We start from the raw sequence: 13,662 nt of genomic DNA on the forward strand, positions 1-13,662 counted from the left end.
TATTATATTGTATTTCTTCACTGCAGAAATGAACTAGTCACTCATTAGAACACTTTGTAAAACAAGAGTTTTATTTTTCTTTCCCGCTTCTGGTGGCAATTCAAAGTGGCACAAGTGGTTGAAGTGCAAAGTAATCTTAGGTTTATTTTTGTTTGGACCTGCATTTCAGACGCATGGTTTTCTAGACTGTGGCTAGACCATGCTAACTCTATTATCCTTTGCACAGAATCTGTAGTTCAGTAGTTGCAAAACTGAACTTCTGAAAGGATGAACTTCTGAAAGGATTATCAAGTCAGAGTTTTGTAATCCTGAAAAATGTTTCACACTTCTAAAGGACTCCTGAAATATGCAGGTTTTTGGATTTGTCAAGAAAATTTTTCACAACTCTGGTTCACAACTCTGTCATGCTGAATAGTTGCTAGAAATCATGTAACATTTAATAGGTTGCCCAAACTAGGATATTGAAGACTTTCTCTCCCCCCGGTAAGCAATTGACTTGTATCAGTCAAAACCCATTCCTATTCTGCTCCATCCCCCTTCCAGAGTGAAACCCAGGCACAATAACTACAGAATTTAGAATGAACACCAGCAACCTACATACTGCGATAACCATGGAAATCCAGACATTTAATATTTCAGGTCCTGATTCAGCCCTATAATTTAATAGAAGCATAGTTCTAAGAAAATGAGCTATCTCAATGATTTCAGAGTGACTATTCATGCTCTAAAGGCAGACACGATTAAACAGACTTCTGAATCAAGTCCCGAATTAAGAGAAGTTGTTTTCAGTCTGTCAGTCCATACATCATTCAGAAAGTTAAAAGGATACAGGCATAGGAAGGTGCTATGAAAGCCTTCTCAACCAGGAACTTATTCTTTCACAGAAATCAATGGAAATTATGTGGCATAGTACCCAGGCAATCTGTAGACTGCTCTGAAAGTAATTCATACTCTGGTTTCAGAAAGAAGTGACAAAGACAGGAGAAAACATCATTCACAGCTATGTCTACAGCCCTGTCATTTTATGCCTATCCTATACATAAAGCCATTTAGCTATAAAACCATCGATCTCCTTTATCACTTTTCAAACTGACATTTATATTCATCTAGAGTTTACCAAAGTTTAAATGACAAATTTGATGCAGTGGAAAAAAAGTCTCTATACATGCTTCCCTTTTCCTAGCAGAGATTTCTTTTGGTATAATTAAGATTTATGCATTTGGACTGCTACAGCTTCTGCTGAGAAAGCACATGAAGCAAATTTCATCTAATACATTCAATAGGGGACATCACAGCAGCTCTTTTAAAGCTACTAAAATACCTAATGAAATTTCACAATGAAACTAGTCAAATGGAATCAGATCTAGAATTGATTCCATATCCACCTTGGGTTATATATAAAAATCAATTTTTCACCTGGCTTTTAAGTATTAATTAAATAAATGGACTTATGCTTGCTTGCTTACTTGCTTATCTGGATTGTATTCTTCTTCAAAGAAGAAACAAAAATATTGCTCACAGAGTGCCAGAATAAAAACACTGCTCAGTTCTGTCAGTGCCTGATAAGTTATGAAGGGTCCACCTTGTCTTCCAGGCAGACTGATGACAACCTACACAATAATTTTATATTACAAAGCTTCTGGTCTTGAGCTAGGATTTAAATCTTAGTGTGGTATTTTAGGTATCTGATAAGATGTACTCCGTTTTTCTTTGTATTTTCCTTGTATTCAGTTTGAGCATTTGACCTAACTAGATTTAGCTTCCAATAATGAGCATTTTATGAGTTAATGGAAAATTTTTTAGTTATCATGTATTTAGGACACAGCCAAAGATAGAGGTCATGTTAATTAGACTGCTCCAGGGTTACTGTAACTCCATGGTCACTTGACAAGAGGGAAGAGGTCTATTCAAGTGACTGCCTGGCAAGAGAATAAAGCTCTTATGTGTGGTAGTCTCCACACCCACCCACCAAGCTTCCCCTTCAGGCACAGAGGCCAATCTGTTGAGAATGACCTGACCTGATGAAGGATCTATTTATATACAAATTTTAGTCCTGGACCAAAACTGCCCGAATACCAAGCAACTGGCCCAAATACAATCTTCTCAGCAACATTTACTATCTCAGAATCAAACAGTTATAAATTGGGTATTCATACATTCATAATATTTGCCCACATTTAACAATGCTTTACCGCAAACTCCTTTACTTTGCGTCTTTTTCTTTCCCTTAATATAAGGACATGAGCACAATGCTTCTGGGCCCAAGCAGTCACTCCTCTGAGGAGCAGAACAAACTCTCCAGGGTTTCCTAGTGCAGCAAGGCGCACAGGGCAAAAAAAAAAAAAAAAAAACCAACAAAACAAACAAAAAACAACAACAACAAAAATACAAACTGCATTTTTAACATACATTCTCCCCAAGGCAAGCCAAAGTCATATATATATGGGGCCTGATGCACAGCCCCTCAAAGGAAAGTACTTAAGTGTTGTATTTTCCTCAGATTTTGGGAAGGTCAAGGAATGACTCAGTTAACTCTGTCTCCCCTGACCACTTGCTTCCACTTTGAAGCATGTGGATTCTCCCAGAGGTCTTCATAGACTAGATGAAGGCCACATAACTGCAGCATAGGGATAAATGAATAAATGACATAACAATGTATGGACCTAAACCTTTATCGCACATCAGGAGTTCACCTTGGAAAAAATCAGATGGAAAACATTCTGCAAAACAACAACCAAGGAAAATTTTTGGCAGAACTCAGAATTCCCTGGGAACTTTTACTATAAAGCTGATTGTGTGACATAGCCTGCAGCAACAGATAGCACTGAAAACTTCTAGGACTTTGTTTTCAGTTTTTCGCTCATATCAGTTCATTCTTTTACTCCAAAGGAACAGAAATCAAGCATAGGCCACTACTCACAGCCAAGCAGACCTGCATCTACCTCACTGTAAAGAAGATTTTAAATCTTTGTATAATGAAGGATAAGTTACTTACCCTACTACTACTATTACAAAATCCAATAAATTCCATCCGTTTCTAACATACGCATTAGGGTGTAATAATAATCCATATGCTATAATCTTCAAAAATGTTTCCACTGTAAAAATTATCAGGAAGGCATATTCTACTTTTTCCTGTAAAAAACAAAAAAAGTATAATGAAAGACAACGTAATTTAACAGCTCTTTTACTAGTTAGAATTTGCAGTAAGTGGTTAAGTTATATTGATCAGGACTAAGGACATACAATACTTCATGGCAATTTATTTTACAGGTTTTAATTGCATAGTAATTAATGACAGCTGTACTGACAAGGTTATAATTACGTAGTTGCATGAGATTTTCCTGTTTTCACATTCTGTGAGAGAAAAAGGCTCTATTTCTGCAAACATGGAAGTATACTCTACCTTTGCTTAAGCAAATAGTCCCTTCCAGGTCAATAGGATTCTTCACATTCATTAAGACCAGAAAATGCTGCAGAAGAGGGCCCTGGTAATATCCTTAAAAAGGTATACAGTGGTATACTTACTTTCACTGTTCATTACGTCAGCCTTTATTTAATTAGGACCCACAGAGTTCTGCCTAATAAGGGAGTTTGAGACAGCATTATCCCATACTAAGGGGATTCAAAAAGTTACGAGCTAATTAAGAGTGTCTTCATTTAATTTTACAGTCTTGCAACTTTTTCATCTTGATGTGGAAGTTTACATTGACTTAATCTTCCTTCCACATCAGTGGAATTTCTTTAAATCACCCTAATGTGCTTGAAGAAATTTTAAGTTAATGGATCACCACCTCGCCATCACTGAAGTTACAACTTCAGATTTCTTTCACTGCTTTCTTTAAACATTATTAGTTTCTTCATTTTACGAAAATTCTTACTTAAAAGAGAGTTATACGTTGAATCTCTTTTCCGGGCTAATTGGATAACATATTTTTTGTGGCTCCTTCTTTCTATAGTAACAGCATAATTGATTTGCATAAATTGTAAAAGCCACTGCTACCAAAACAGATCAGTGAACACACTTGTTCTTTTTACCTTCAGAAATCATCATCTCATCCCTTTGTATAATACCTTATTTAGTTATCTGTTGCTATGCAAATATTAGAGTAGAGAATAAAAGACACAAAGAAAATGATTCACTTTTTAAAGCTTGTTCAGGAACACATGATGTTGCTCACTTATCACACACAGCGTTAATTATATGGACTATAATTGCTCAGTAAGGATTACAATCTTCTACTATCATATACGCAAATATAGCACAGACATTACACACAAAACTATGTATTTGTTATTTCTTACACAGCTTGGCACTTTCACATACAACCAAAGAAACCCCAAGCCTTGATCATTTGCAATTTAAACAAAGATCTTTATATTTCACGTGCAAAGTCTTTGAGAGGCTAGGTTTCTTTTCCCCATGAAAAGGCCATTTAGGGTTAGTTATGTATAGGCTGTGATATACCCATTTATAAATCTGACACTGGTGACTTAATAAATGAAGAGGCTTATCGATAAACTAGATACTCCTCTCCAGGTCTTCATCTCCAACAAGCAACACGCTGGCATCACAACGAGAGGTAAGGTGTACTCCCAGGGCAAAGCAAGGACTCCTGGATCTCATTCTCTACTCAGCTCAGTCCCATACTCCTGCCTTTTTCCTCTGCTTTGAGTACACTTCATAAACTCTGGAGAGCTTCACCCAAAACAGCTTCTCCTCAGCTGCATTATATTTTGCATGAGAGCTCCTGGCCCAGTCAAACTGATGGACATCCTCCTTCTCCTCACTCCCTTCTCCAGATTTTTTTCTTAATTTATTTCAGTTGTCCCTTCTACTTAATGTATCATCAATAAACTGGAAGAATTACTGGATAACAAGAAGTGAAATGACCTCAGAGAAATGTGATGGTTTGTGCACCAAAAGTCATCACATTTGTTTGGCTAGAGAGCACCACAGATGTTACAATAATATGAATCATCAGCCTTCCTGAGAAACATACTGCAATAACACTTAAATTCAAGCAAATCCTACCATGTACACGTTTCACAGTAACGGCTATTTCTGTCTCCCTGCATATAACAAAGTCTGCAGCTTCGATATAGAAAGATAAATAATGTAAGACAACATAAGGAAGACAAAAAATATTATGGTTGGCATTTGCTATGGGCAAAATATATATCAAAATCATAGTAAAAGAAAAGGTGAGACAGGAGAGAGAGGAAGTTTCATATATGCAAAATTTCAACAGCTTCTTTACATAAAAGAGAACATAGGACACAGGACTGGATGGGACCTTCTGGGCCAGGATAACTTCTTGGGTCATCACGTCCAGTGTCCTGTTATTACAGGCAAATATATACATTTTAATTCCACGCATCAACCTACCAGATTCCATCCTAAAAAGCATCTTTTCCCTCCACTGTTCCCCTTCAAAGAATGTTCTAACGCTCTTCTGCTATTTGGGCTAGGCACCAGTCCTAGTCCTGGTGTAACTTGCCTAACAGTCACATACCCTTGCAGTTCACTTCAATGTGACAGTTCAAGTCTAACAACTCTACCCTATCACTTAGCATCCATCTTTTAAAACAATATTGGTCTTGTTCCTGTTTATTTTATTTCCCTTGTATGGAAGCAGGACCGTTTCTTACTTCCTGAGCAGTATTGCAAACATTCTATTCAAACAATATGGGATGTAAGACAAGCTTATTTTTTAAACCCAGTGGTGGGCTCAAGGTCAGTGTGTGTCACTTCACAGGTGGACCATAAGAAACCTTGACAGCTAGAACAACAGAAGCCACAAGAATCTCAGCAAGGAAAAATGCAAAGTTCAGCACCCCAGTTAGATAGTCCCACCTAAATACAGGCTGAGAAAGGACTTGGAAGTCACACTGGGCACTGAGTTAAACAGGCGCTCACTGTAAATCAGACAACTTCCATATTGGGCTGTATTAGGAACAGCGTGGTGTGCAGAGAGGGAAATTATTATCCACCTCAGTGCTGTGAGGCTATGATGCCGTGAAATGCCGAAGTTAAGACTCAATAGCCTCAGTGACTATTAAGCAGGCATTCTTTATTGCAGTGCCGGGCGCACAGGGGATTGCTCCACCTAATGTGCGCGTGGACGGATTTAGGTGTACAGTTTAAATACATACGATGTACGCATATTCACCAGTTTTCCAAGAAATTATTACCTATTCATTAACTCATTATTACAGGTTACTGCCCACTCCCACATGCGCACTAGAGTCTCTTGGTGGTCTTCAGAGACATCTGGTGGTCGTTTACTTCCTCCACTCCTCTTCATTGTTGTAACTTCTGGGTGAACTGCAGGCCTCTGCTCAACCCCTTTATTCTTGCCGGCGCATCAAAAGTGTTAGCTTTGACTAGTCTCTGCATTCCTTAGTAACCCTGGGCCCCTTGTTTTGAGAGATAAGCTTCTACTACAAGGTTATATTGACCTAAAGCATTCTTTCTTAAAAGATAGGAGATAAGTTCTAACATTTAGTACTACAACTGTTGCATCTGCTCTTTGTACAGCCTTAAGGCACCCAGTCTCTTAAATGAAGCTCCTACTCTAATTTACAGTTCTAATATATTAAGCACCTACTTCAATTAGTTTAAAGCTTTAATATATGAAACCCTACTTCAGCTGCAACACTACTACAGTTTCAGGTCTCAGTTTAAAAAGGGTGTTGAGAAAGTGCAGACTCCAGTGAGGAAAGATCTCCTCTCCAGCAAGGAGGAAGCTAAGTGAAGGTCTAACAGTAGACTAGAACTACTTGAAGGGGGGTTAAAAAGACTATGAAGCCAAATGCTAAGTAGCAGCACATGGTAAAATAAGGGGAAACAGCCACAACCTGCAGGTTTAGAGGTTCACAGAATGTTAGGAAAACTTTCTTTATCAGAAGGGTAGTGCAGAATGGGAACAGGCAGCTTCAAAGCAGGAACTTCTGAAGATGCAAGTAGGCAAAGGTACAGCTGACCTGACCTACTGCTGGCAACAGTCCTGCCAGGAACTGAAGGACTAGGTAACCTCCAGAGGTCTCTCCCAGTTAACAGTTCCGTAATTTCTATTATTCTGATATGATTATGATAATTCTTACATTATCACAGGGAAAGTACAGATAAATTCAGGGCATGTACAACTACGTACACCCGCTACACATTCAGCATGTAAAAGCCCCTGCATTCTACATAATGTTGAACACTATGAAAGTTTTCCTTTCTTTCTGTGGAAAAATGTAAGTGTTTCCTTCCATCCTTGCTCCCTGTCGTAAAGCATATATACGCCTGGTTCCAGAATTTGCCCCTACAAACATATATCCATAATGTATAAAAGATACAATCACAGATGATGCTATTAACAGAGTCAATGGCATAAGGGAAACATGTTTTGTAACAACAGCCACTGGGCAATCCAACAGCCACCATTTCTTGAAAATCTTGAGAAAACAAACACAGGTATCTATATATCTACAATCAGAGAGGCCTATTATTTTCCAGCATTTCATTTTTCCTCCTTTCTTCCTTTCCTTCCTTTCTTTTTCTTTCATGCTATCATGGTCTCAGTTGGGATACAGTTAATTTTCTTACTAGCAGTTGGTGTAGTACTGTTTTGGATTCAGGATGAAATGTTTTCAGTTGTCGCTAAGCAATCAAGGCCTTTTCTCCTCCTGCTCCCACTCTGACAACAAGTAGGCTGGGGTGCACAAGAAGTTGGGAGGGGACACGGCCAAGACAGCTGACCCCAGGTGACCAAAGGGATCTTCCATACCACGTGACACCATGCTCAGCATATAAAGCTGGGGGAAGGGGGGACATTCAGAGTTAGGGCATTTTGTCTTCCCAAGTAACTGTTACCTGTTATGGAGCCCTGCTTTCCCGAGGATGGCTGAACACCTGCCTGCTGATGGGAAGCAGTGAATTAATTTCTTTTTTGCTTTGCTTGCGTGCGCAGCTTTTGCTCTATCAATTATCTCAACGCAGGAGTTTTCTTCACTTTTACTCTTCTGATTCTCCTGCCACATCACAACTGGGGGGAGTAAGCGAGCAGTTGCATGGTCCTACCTCCTGGCTGGGGTTAAACAAAGACACATGCTCTCACACACTCACTTTTTTTTTTTTTTTTTGCCTTTTTTTTTTTTTTTTAAAATTGCAACTTGCGTCTTTCTCAGATGCCAGATGAATGATTTGGCCCAGCAGTTAACAATATTCAAAGTACAGGCTGTGCTTTATTTACAGCCTGTTGTTTTGGTTTTTTTTTAAATAAGTAGGCAGCCAACATGTTCTAACAAAAACTGCAAAGTTAACAACCTGCTCACCCTCAGGAAGGTACTGGCAGTCCCTTCTCACACTTCCATAATTTCTTACCAGTCACTATGGACATCAATTTTTGCCTTTGCAACCAAGATACATCTGTAGGCCATACATCACCTAGCATGTCCAGAGTTCAAGCAACCATTACTCAAAAGTAAATGAAGTTTAATCTATCCTACCATTTTCAGTATTATTGGAAGAGCTGCTAATGTAGAATTGCTATGTAAAAATAAATCTGAAATAGTAAGAGATTAATTTAAAAATACAGACCAAAGATTGTAATTCTAACAGTTTATGATGCACATATTTATCTGCTTTCTTTTCTCTGTAGTGGAGAAGACTATCCCTGCACATCTTATTTTGTTTGAATTAGTTGAGATCTTTAAGCGAATACTTGATTTCATTAAAAATGGAAGTAAGAACACTAAGAAACAAGACAACCAAACAAAAAATAAGGAAATACTAAGAGTAATTGACTGCCTGAAAAAAAAAATCTGTATTAAAAGAAACTGAGAAGACAATTTTAGTTCTAAGAAACTGCACAGATTAAATTAGATATTGTACATAAATTCTAATATCTATTATTGCATTTAGGTCTGTATTGCATCAAATAAGTAGCAGAGAAAAAAACCTGCCAGCTGTAAATCTAAAGAAGTTATGATGTACAAAAATATATCTGTATTACTAAGGATCTAATCCTATGGCTGTATAGATTAATAGTAGTTTGTTCACTGATTGGATATCACCCAGAGATAGGTCATCTCTCTTTACAGGCGGCTGATTCCTGCATGGCTGTCTAACTCTTGTTAATGTTGCTCAAAATCTTCCAAGTCTCAGCAATTGTTTTCTGAATAGATGATGGAACAACAGGACAGATAAGATACACTGCCTTTCTGATGGAGACCCGCGAGCTCCATTTTGATATTGATCATGGAGTACAAAACAAAGGCTACCCTTATCCACTGAGTTTCAGTGAAGTCATTAGAACTTCATTTTCTCAGCAGAAAAAATGCATTTGCTTTCTTATTTTAAGTAGATCAGCTTAGCAGAAACCCTGTTGCTCAGGAAGAAATCTTCCCCCCCCACCACCAGATGGTGTATATTAGTCATCATTTATTATCTTAATTTTTTCAAAATCTCAGAAAGAAATAATGCAAAGCTACTGTTACATGTTGCAGTATGAGGCACCAAAACTCTGCATTTAGCTTAAGATGTCTCACAAGATAATGGTTTCAAAATAAAAAGCCATTAATTTGCAAAACCTTAACCTACTATACTATGTAATTAAGTCTTCTCATATTAATTCTACTTTCTGGGCATCAGAGATGGGAGTTATTTCTTAACTGGGGAAATACACTTTTGCATCAAGAGTAACACACAGTAAAAACTGCTTAGCAGATAAAGTGACTCAATTTAAGAGAAGTAACCAAACTGAGCAACTTTCTGCGGTTTAGACATACGCAAAACCAGATACATTGACATTCTTGATTTGGGAACTAATAATCAATAATGTGCTATTAAACAAGATGTGTGACTGATGCCTTGACAACATACAAAGCCATTTATCTTTTTGACAAACAGCCATTCTTTCCAATTAAGCCATTGGCAAAATGCTTTTATAACACAGAAAAGTAACTGGGTTTTGAATTTCAAAATAATTTAATTTTTCACTTCATATACCTGTGATCCCCTGAAAATCATTTGTGAGCTGCACCACAGTAATACTAAAAAAAGAAAAGGAACGTAAACCTATTTATTCCCACATGTGGAAAATGCTGTAGCAGTTTCCCAATATAGAAAATAAAAAAAAAACAAGAAATCCATATACCTCGCACAAAGAAAACGGCACTAAAGCTTTGTTTCTGCTTTTATAGCTGATGAAATAATTTACTTCCTAGAATAGACATGGAAATTACTCTCCCTTTATTAGAAGAATTAGAATTATTTATCACTCAAGAATTCAGTGATAACTATTCAGTTAACTATGTCTTTAGATACATAACAGCAAAAAAGGGAGGGAGAGTTTGACAAACAATGTTTTAAGGATTTGTGTTCTGATCAATTCAATTAAATTATGTTGCGTCTTCCTGATCAGTCCTGATGCACCTGAGGGAATAGACCTACTGCTCTCAACTGCATCAGATGTCTGCATTACTGTTCCTGTAAGCGCAGCTTTGCTTTTTGACAGAGGAGCTCTGCAGCAACTTTAGAAAATATAATTATATATCCATAATTATACTTTTTTAATACAGATATGGGCCAACAGCCATTGTTTCCATACTTCAAGTGCACATTCTTTGTACGTGAGACCATTTTATGGTTGACCAGCATTGTCCCCAGGACACACACATCCCCACGTCTCGAAGTACAAAGAGCTGGACAGACCTCAGAATTCCTGAGGACTAGGATTCCAGTGTGTGAAAGGACACAGCTTGTGTAGATATTGTACTTTAAAGAATCATTTAACTGCTCATATAGATTCCACTTTTGGTGACTAAATTATCTCTATGTTTCTAGTTGAGTAGTAGCATTCCTCCTTAAACAGTAACTGATGAAAAACTTTATCAAACAGGCATCCCATCAAGATACATATGCTAAAGAAAAATGTTTCCTGAAGGTATGGACAAAGATTCAAGTAGTTCTTTCCAAAATTCATAAATTCGGAAGGAATTTAGTGGAAAGAGTACTGATGTGGCTAAGCCGCTTTCATATATTAACTTATAATATGTCTTTATGCATTCAGAAGACTGTTTTGGGAAACTTTGAGAATGCATTTCCTAACCCTTATGATACGGTTCAGCAGTCAGAATCTCAGCAGATTCTTGAATTTACAAAAGTAACTACTACAAAAAGCGTAAGGAACATAGCTTTAGTTGTGAGAGTCTGGAATAATAAAACTGAAATGAACACATTGGCTCACATGTAAAATCCAGGGCAACTCTGGGCAGGAATTTGGCATTAGGCCCAGAAATATCTCCAGTCTTCTGAGGCTCTTTACAGGACACCATCATCGCAGTGCAGATCCAGACGCTTTGGCAGTTAGCACTTATAGCAAGGCTGATACTTAAAAGTCAATATCAAATGCAAACTCCATATTTAGGAGTACAACTAAGTAGGTGCTACACATCATAAACATTCATAAACCAGTTTTATATAAAACTGAAGGGATTCCACATTCCTAGTACCACTGCCAAGCAACAAATCTTACTCACAGAATTTTCACTGTGAATTCACAATCACTTGCTATAGCCCCAATCAATAGCAGTTCTACCCTCTGCATCTCAAGTTGGCCTTTACGCTTGCAAGAAAAGAATGTTCAACAGGACATCTCAAGTACTGAGCACAGCAAACAAAGTGGATGTGCAAGCTATACACTGAAGTGTAATTGAGATGAAGTATAATTAAAATTAAGCATAATTAAGTTTCTTAAAGCCCCCTTTTTATCAATGTAGTCTGAAGTAGCATTTGAATAACATATCACTGAAATAGTACCTCAACCTTCAAAGAGTGATTTAGGTAGCAGTAATGCCTATACTTTCATCTGACAGATTCTGGGAGCCAGAGATAGATGAATAAGCAGATAATGTTTAACACTTTGATTGCTCTTTTTCATTATTTCCTGTAATCACTTCCTCTGAATGCACTGTAGACCTGCATTTCATCTTTCAGTGTGATTGCTTCTCATATTTTTAATCGTGTATTTTCCACATTACCTTGTGAATAACACAACAACGGAGGTAGAGTTAAACACCTCAGTTCTGTAAACAAGCATTTGTACAGACTGGAACATGCTGCATCCAAATGACACATTTTCATACTGATTACAGGCATCTGTGTGGATCCATGCTGGTTTTGCTCATGTAAAAGTTCTATTTAGTACATACGCTAAATACGTTATTTTCCACTCATAACATTAAGTAGGAAAAACGCCAGTTCTTTGTCTAGTTTTTTGCGACGCTATATTTAGGCGGAACTCTCTCTGCTGTCTGACAGGTAATACATAGCTTTGCTGAACAACAGCTAGGTGGAAACAACAGACATAACCATTCTGTATGCACACTATTAAACACACTACTCGCAGTCTCTTACATACCCTTATAGTGGCACAGACTATCCTTCTGTTTCATAAGTGTTCTGAACACAGTCAATGATATGATTTTTGACATCACCTCATAAATGACTAAAACTGCAACAGACCTCCCATAAATTTACCATATACTGAAAAATTATCAAAGGGACAATGAACCAATCGCTTCGCATTGACTGTACACTTGCAAGGTGTGAAAGGTAAGTTGTAGAAATGCTAATAGGCAGTGACATGTGAGATTCAATCCTAAATCCGTACAACTCCATTTGAAGATTGAGCACAGTACGCCAAAGAATCTGAACTGCACAACAGAAAGCAGGCCAAGTAAGTAATAAAGAATATAACTGGAATAGAATCCAAATTATTTGGATGTCTTTCTGCCACCCACTAATTGATGATACTCAAGAGAATAAGGTCAGCAAAATAACGAAAGTAGAAGAGACAATATTTATGCATACTGTCACGTTGTCACATAATTTTACCTTACATAGTTGACTAGAGTCAGTGTCAAGTGATGAATTAAACCTGCATCTAGTCATAAAACATTAAAGTAATGTTAAATATATTTTGTTACTTGCTAGCAGTTTTATTTCTTTGTAAGATAGCAGGTTTGGGCTAGAAAACAAGTGGGTGAGAACATTGCTAGGTGTCAGATACTTTAGCAAACATCTTCAAATTCTCTGAGAATTTATAAACCGAGAGAATTTTCTAATCCCTATAAATTCAACTCTTACCATGGAGAAACCCACAACTAGAAAACAGACAGGAACACTGACAGCAGTAAATTCTCCACTGAATTTTTTATATATAATGTTGGAACTTGGAACATTTTCAAATGTTAAAAGACTAGTAACAAGCCCACTTTGTGTGTTCAACAAGTGTTGAACTTGTTGACTTCCCAGAACATTCAAAGAGAAACTAAAAAGAAGGGCAAGGGGGGTTGCGGGGGAATCTCCAGAAGCCAAAATAAATTATTTTTCCTTAAAACAGAAAAATTCTAGACCAAAATCTCACCAATTAAATCACAGCAATCACATTTCAGCATTTCAATATGAAACACACAAGATAAAAAGCTCTAAAAATACTCCTATGTGAGTTTTCCTCATGTTTTCTGTGAGTACACAGATATTTTCCTGCTAACCGTACTTAAAACCACATATATTGATACTATATAAAGTATAGTTTTTCTTTAAAAAAATGTCATAAAAATGTGGTCAACCTATTCAGGTGATACTGCAATAGCCTGGATTTAAGC

At 37.3% G+C, this 13,662-nt stretch overlaps 1 protein-coding gene across 18 annotated transcripts in view; it reads right to left on the reverse strand.

Annotated features, from left to right (window-relative positions):
- CACNA1D (calcium voltage-gated channel subunit alpha1 D) overlaps window positions 1-13,662 on the reverse strand; it is a 201,088-nt gene that overhangs the window by 124,068 nt on the left and 63,358 nt on the right. For all 18 annotated transcript variants that reach the window (XM_063348334.1, XM_063348325.1, XM_063348328.1 and 15 more), the window contains exon 4: window positions 2,996-3,135. In XM_063348334.1, the coding sequence (XP_063204404.1) occupies window positions 2,996-3,135 (140 nt within the window). The remainder of the gene's footprint in view (window positions 1-2,995; window positions 3,136-13,662) is intronic.

This window comes from Chroicocephalus ridibundus, chromosome 10, assembly GCF_963924245.1.
Source record: "Chroicocephalus ridibundus chromosome 10, bChrRid1.1, whole genome shotgun sequence".
In the NCBI taxonomy this organism is placed as follows: domain Eukaryota; kingdom Metazoa; phylum Chordata; class Aves; order Charadriiformes; family Laridae; genus Chroicocephalus; species Chroicocephalus ridibundus.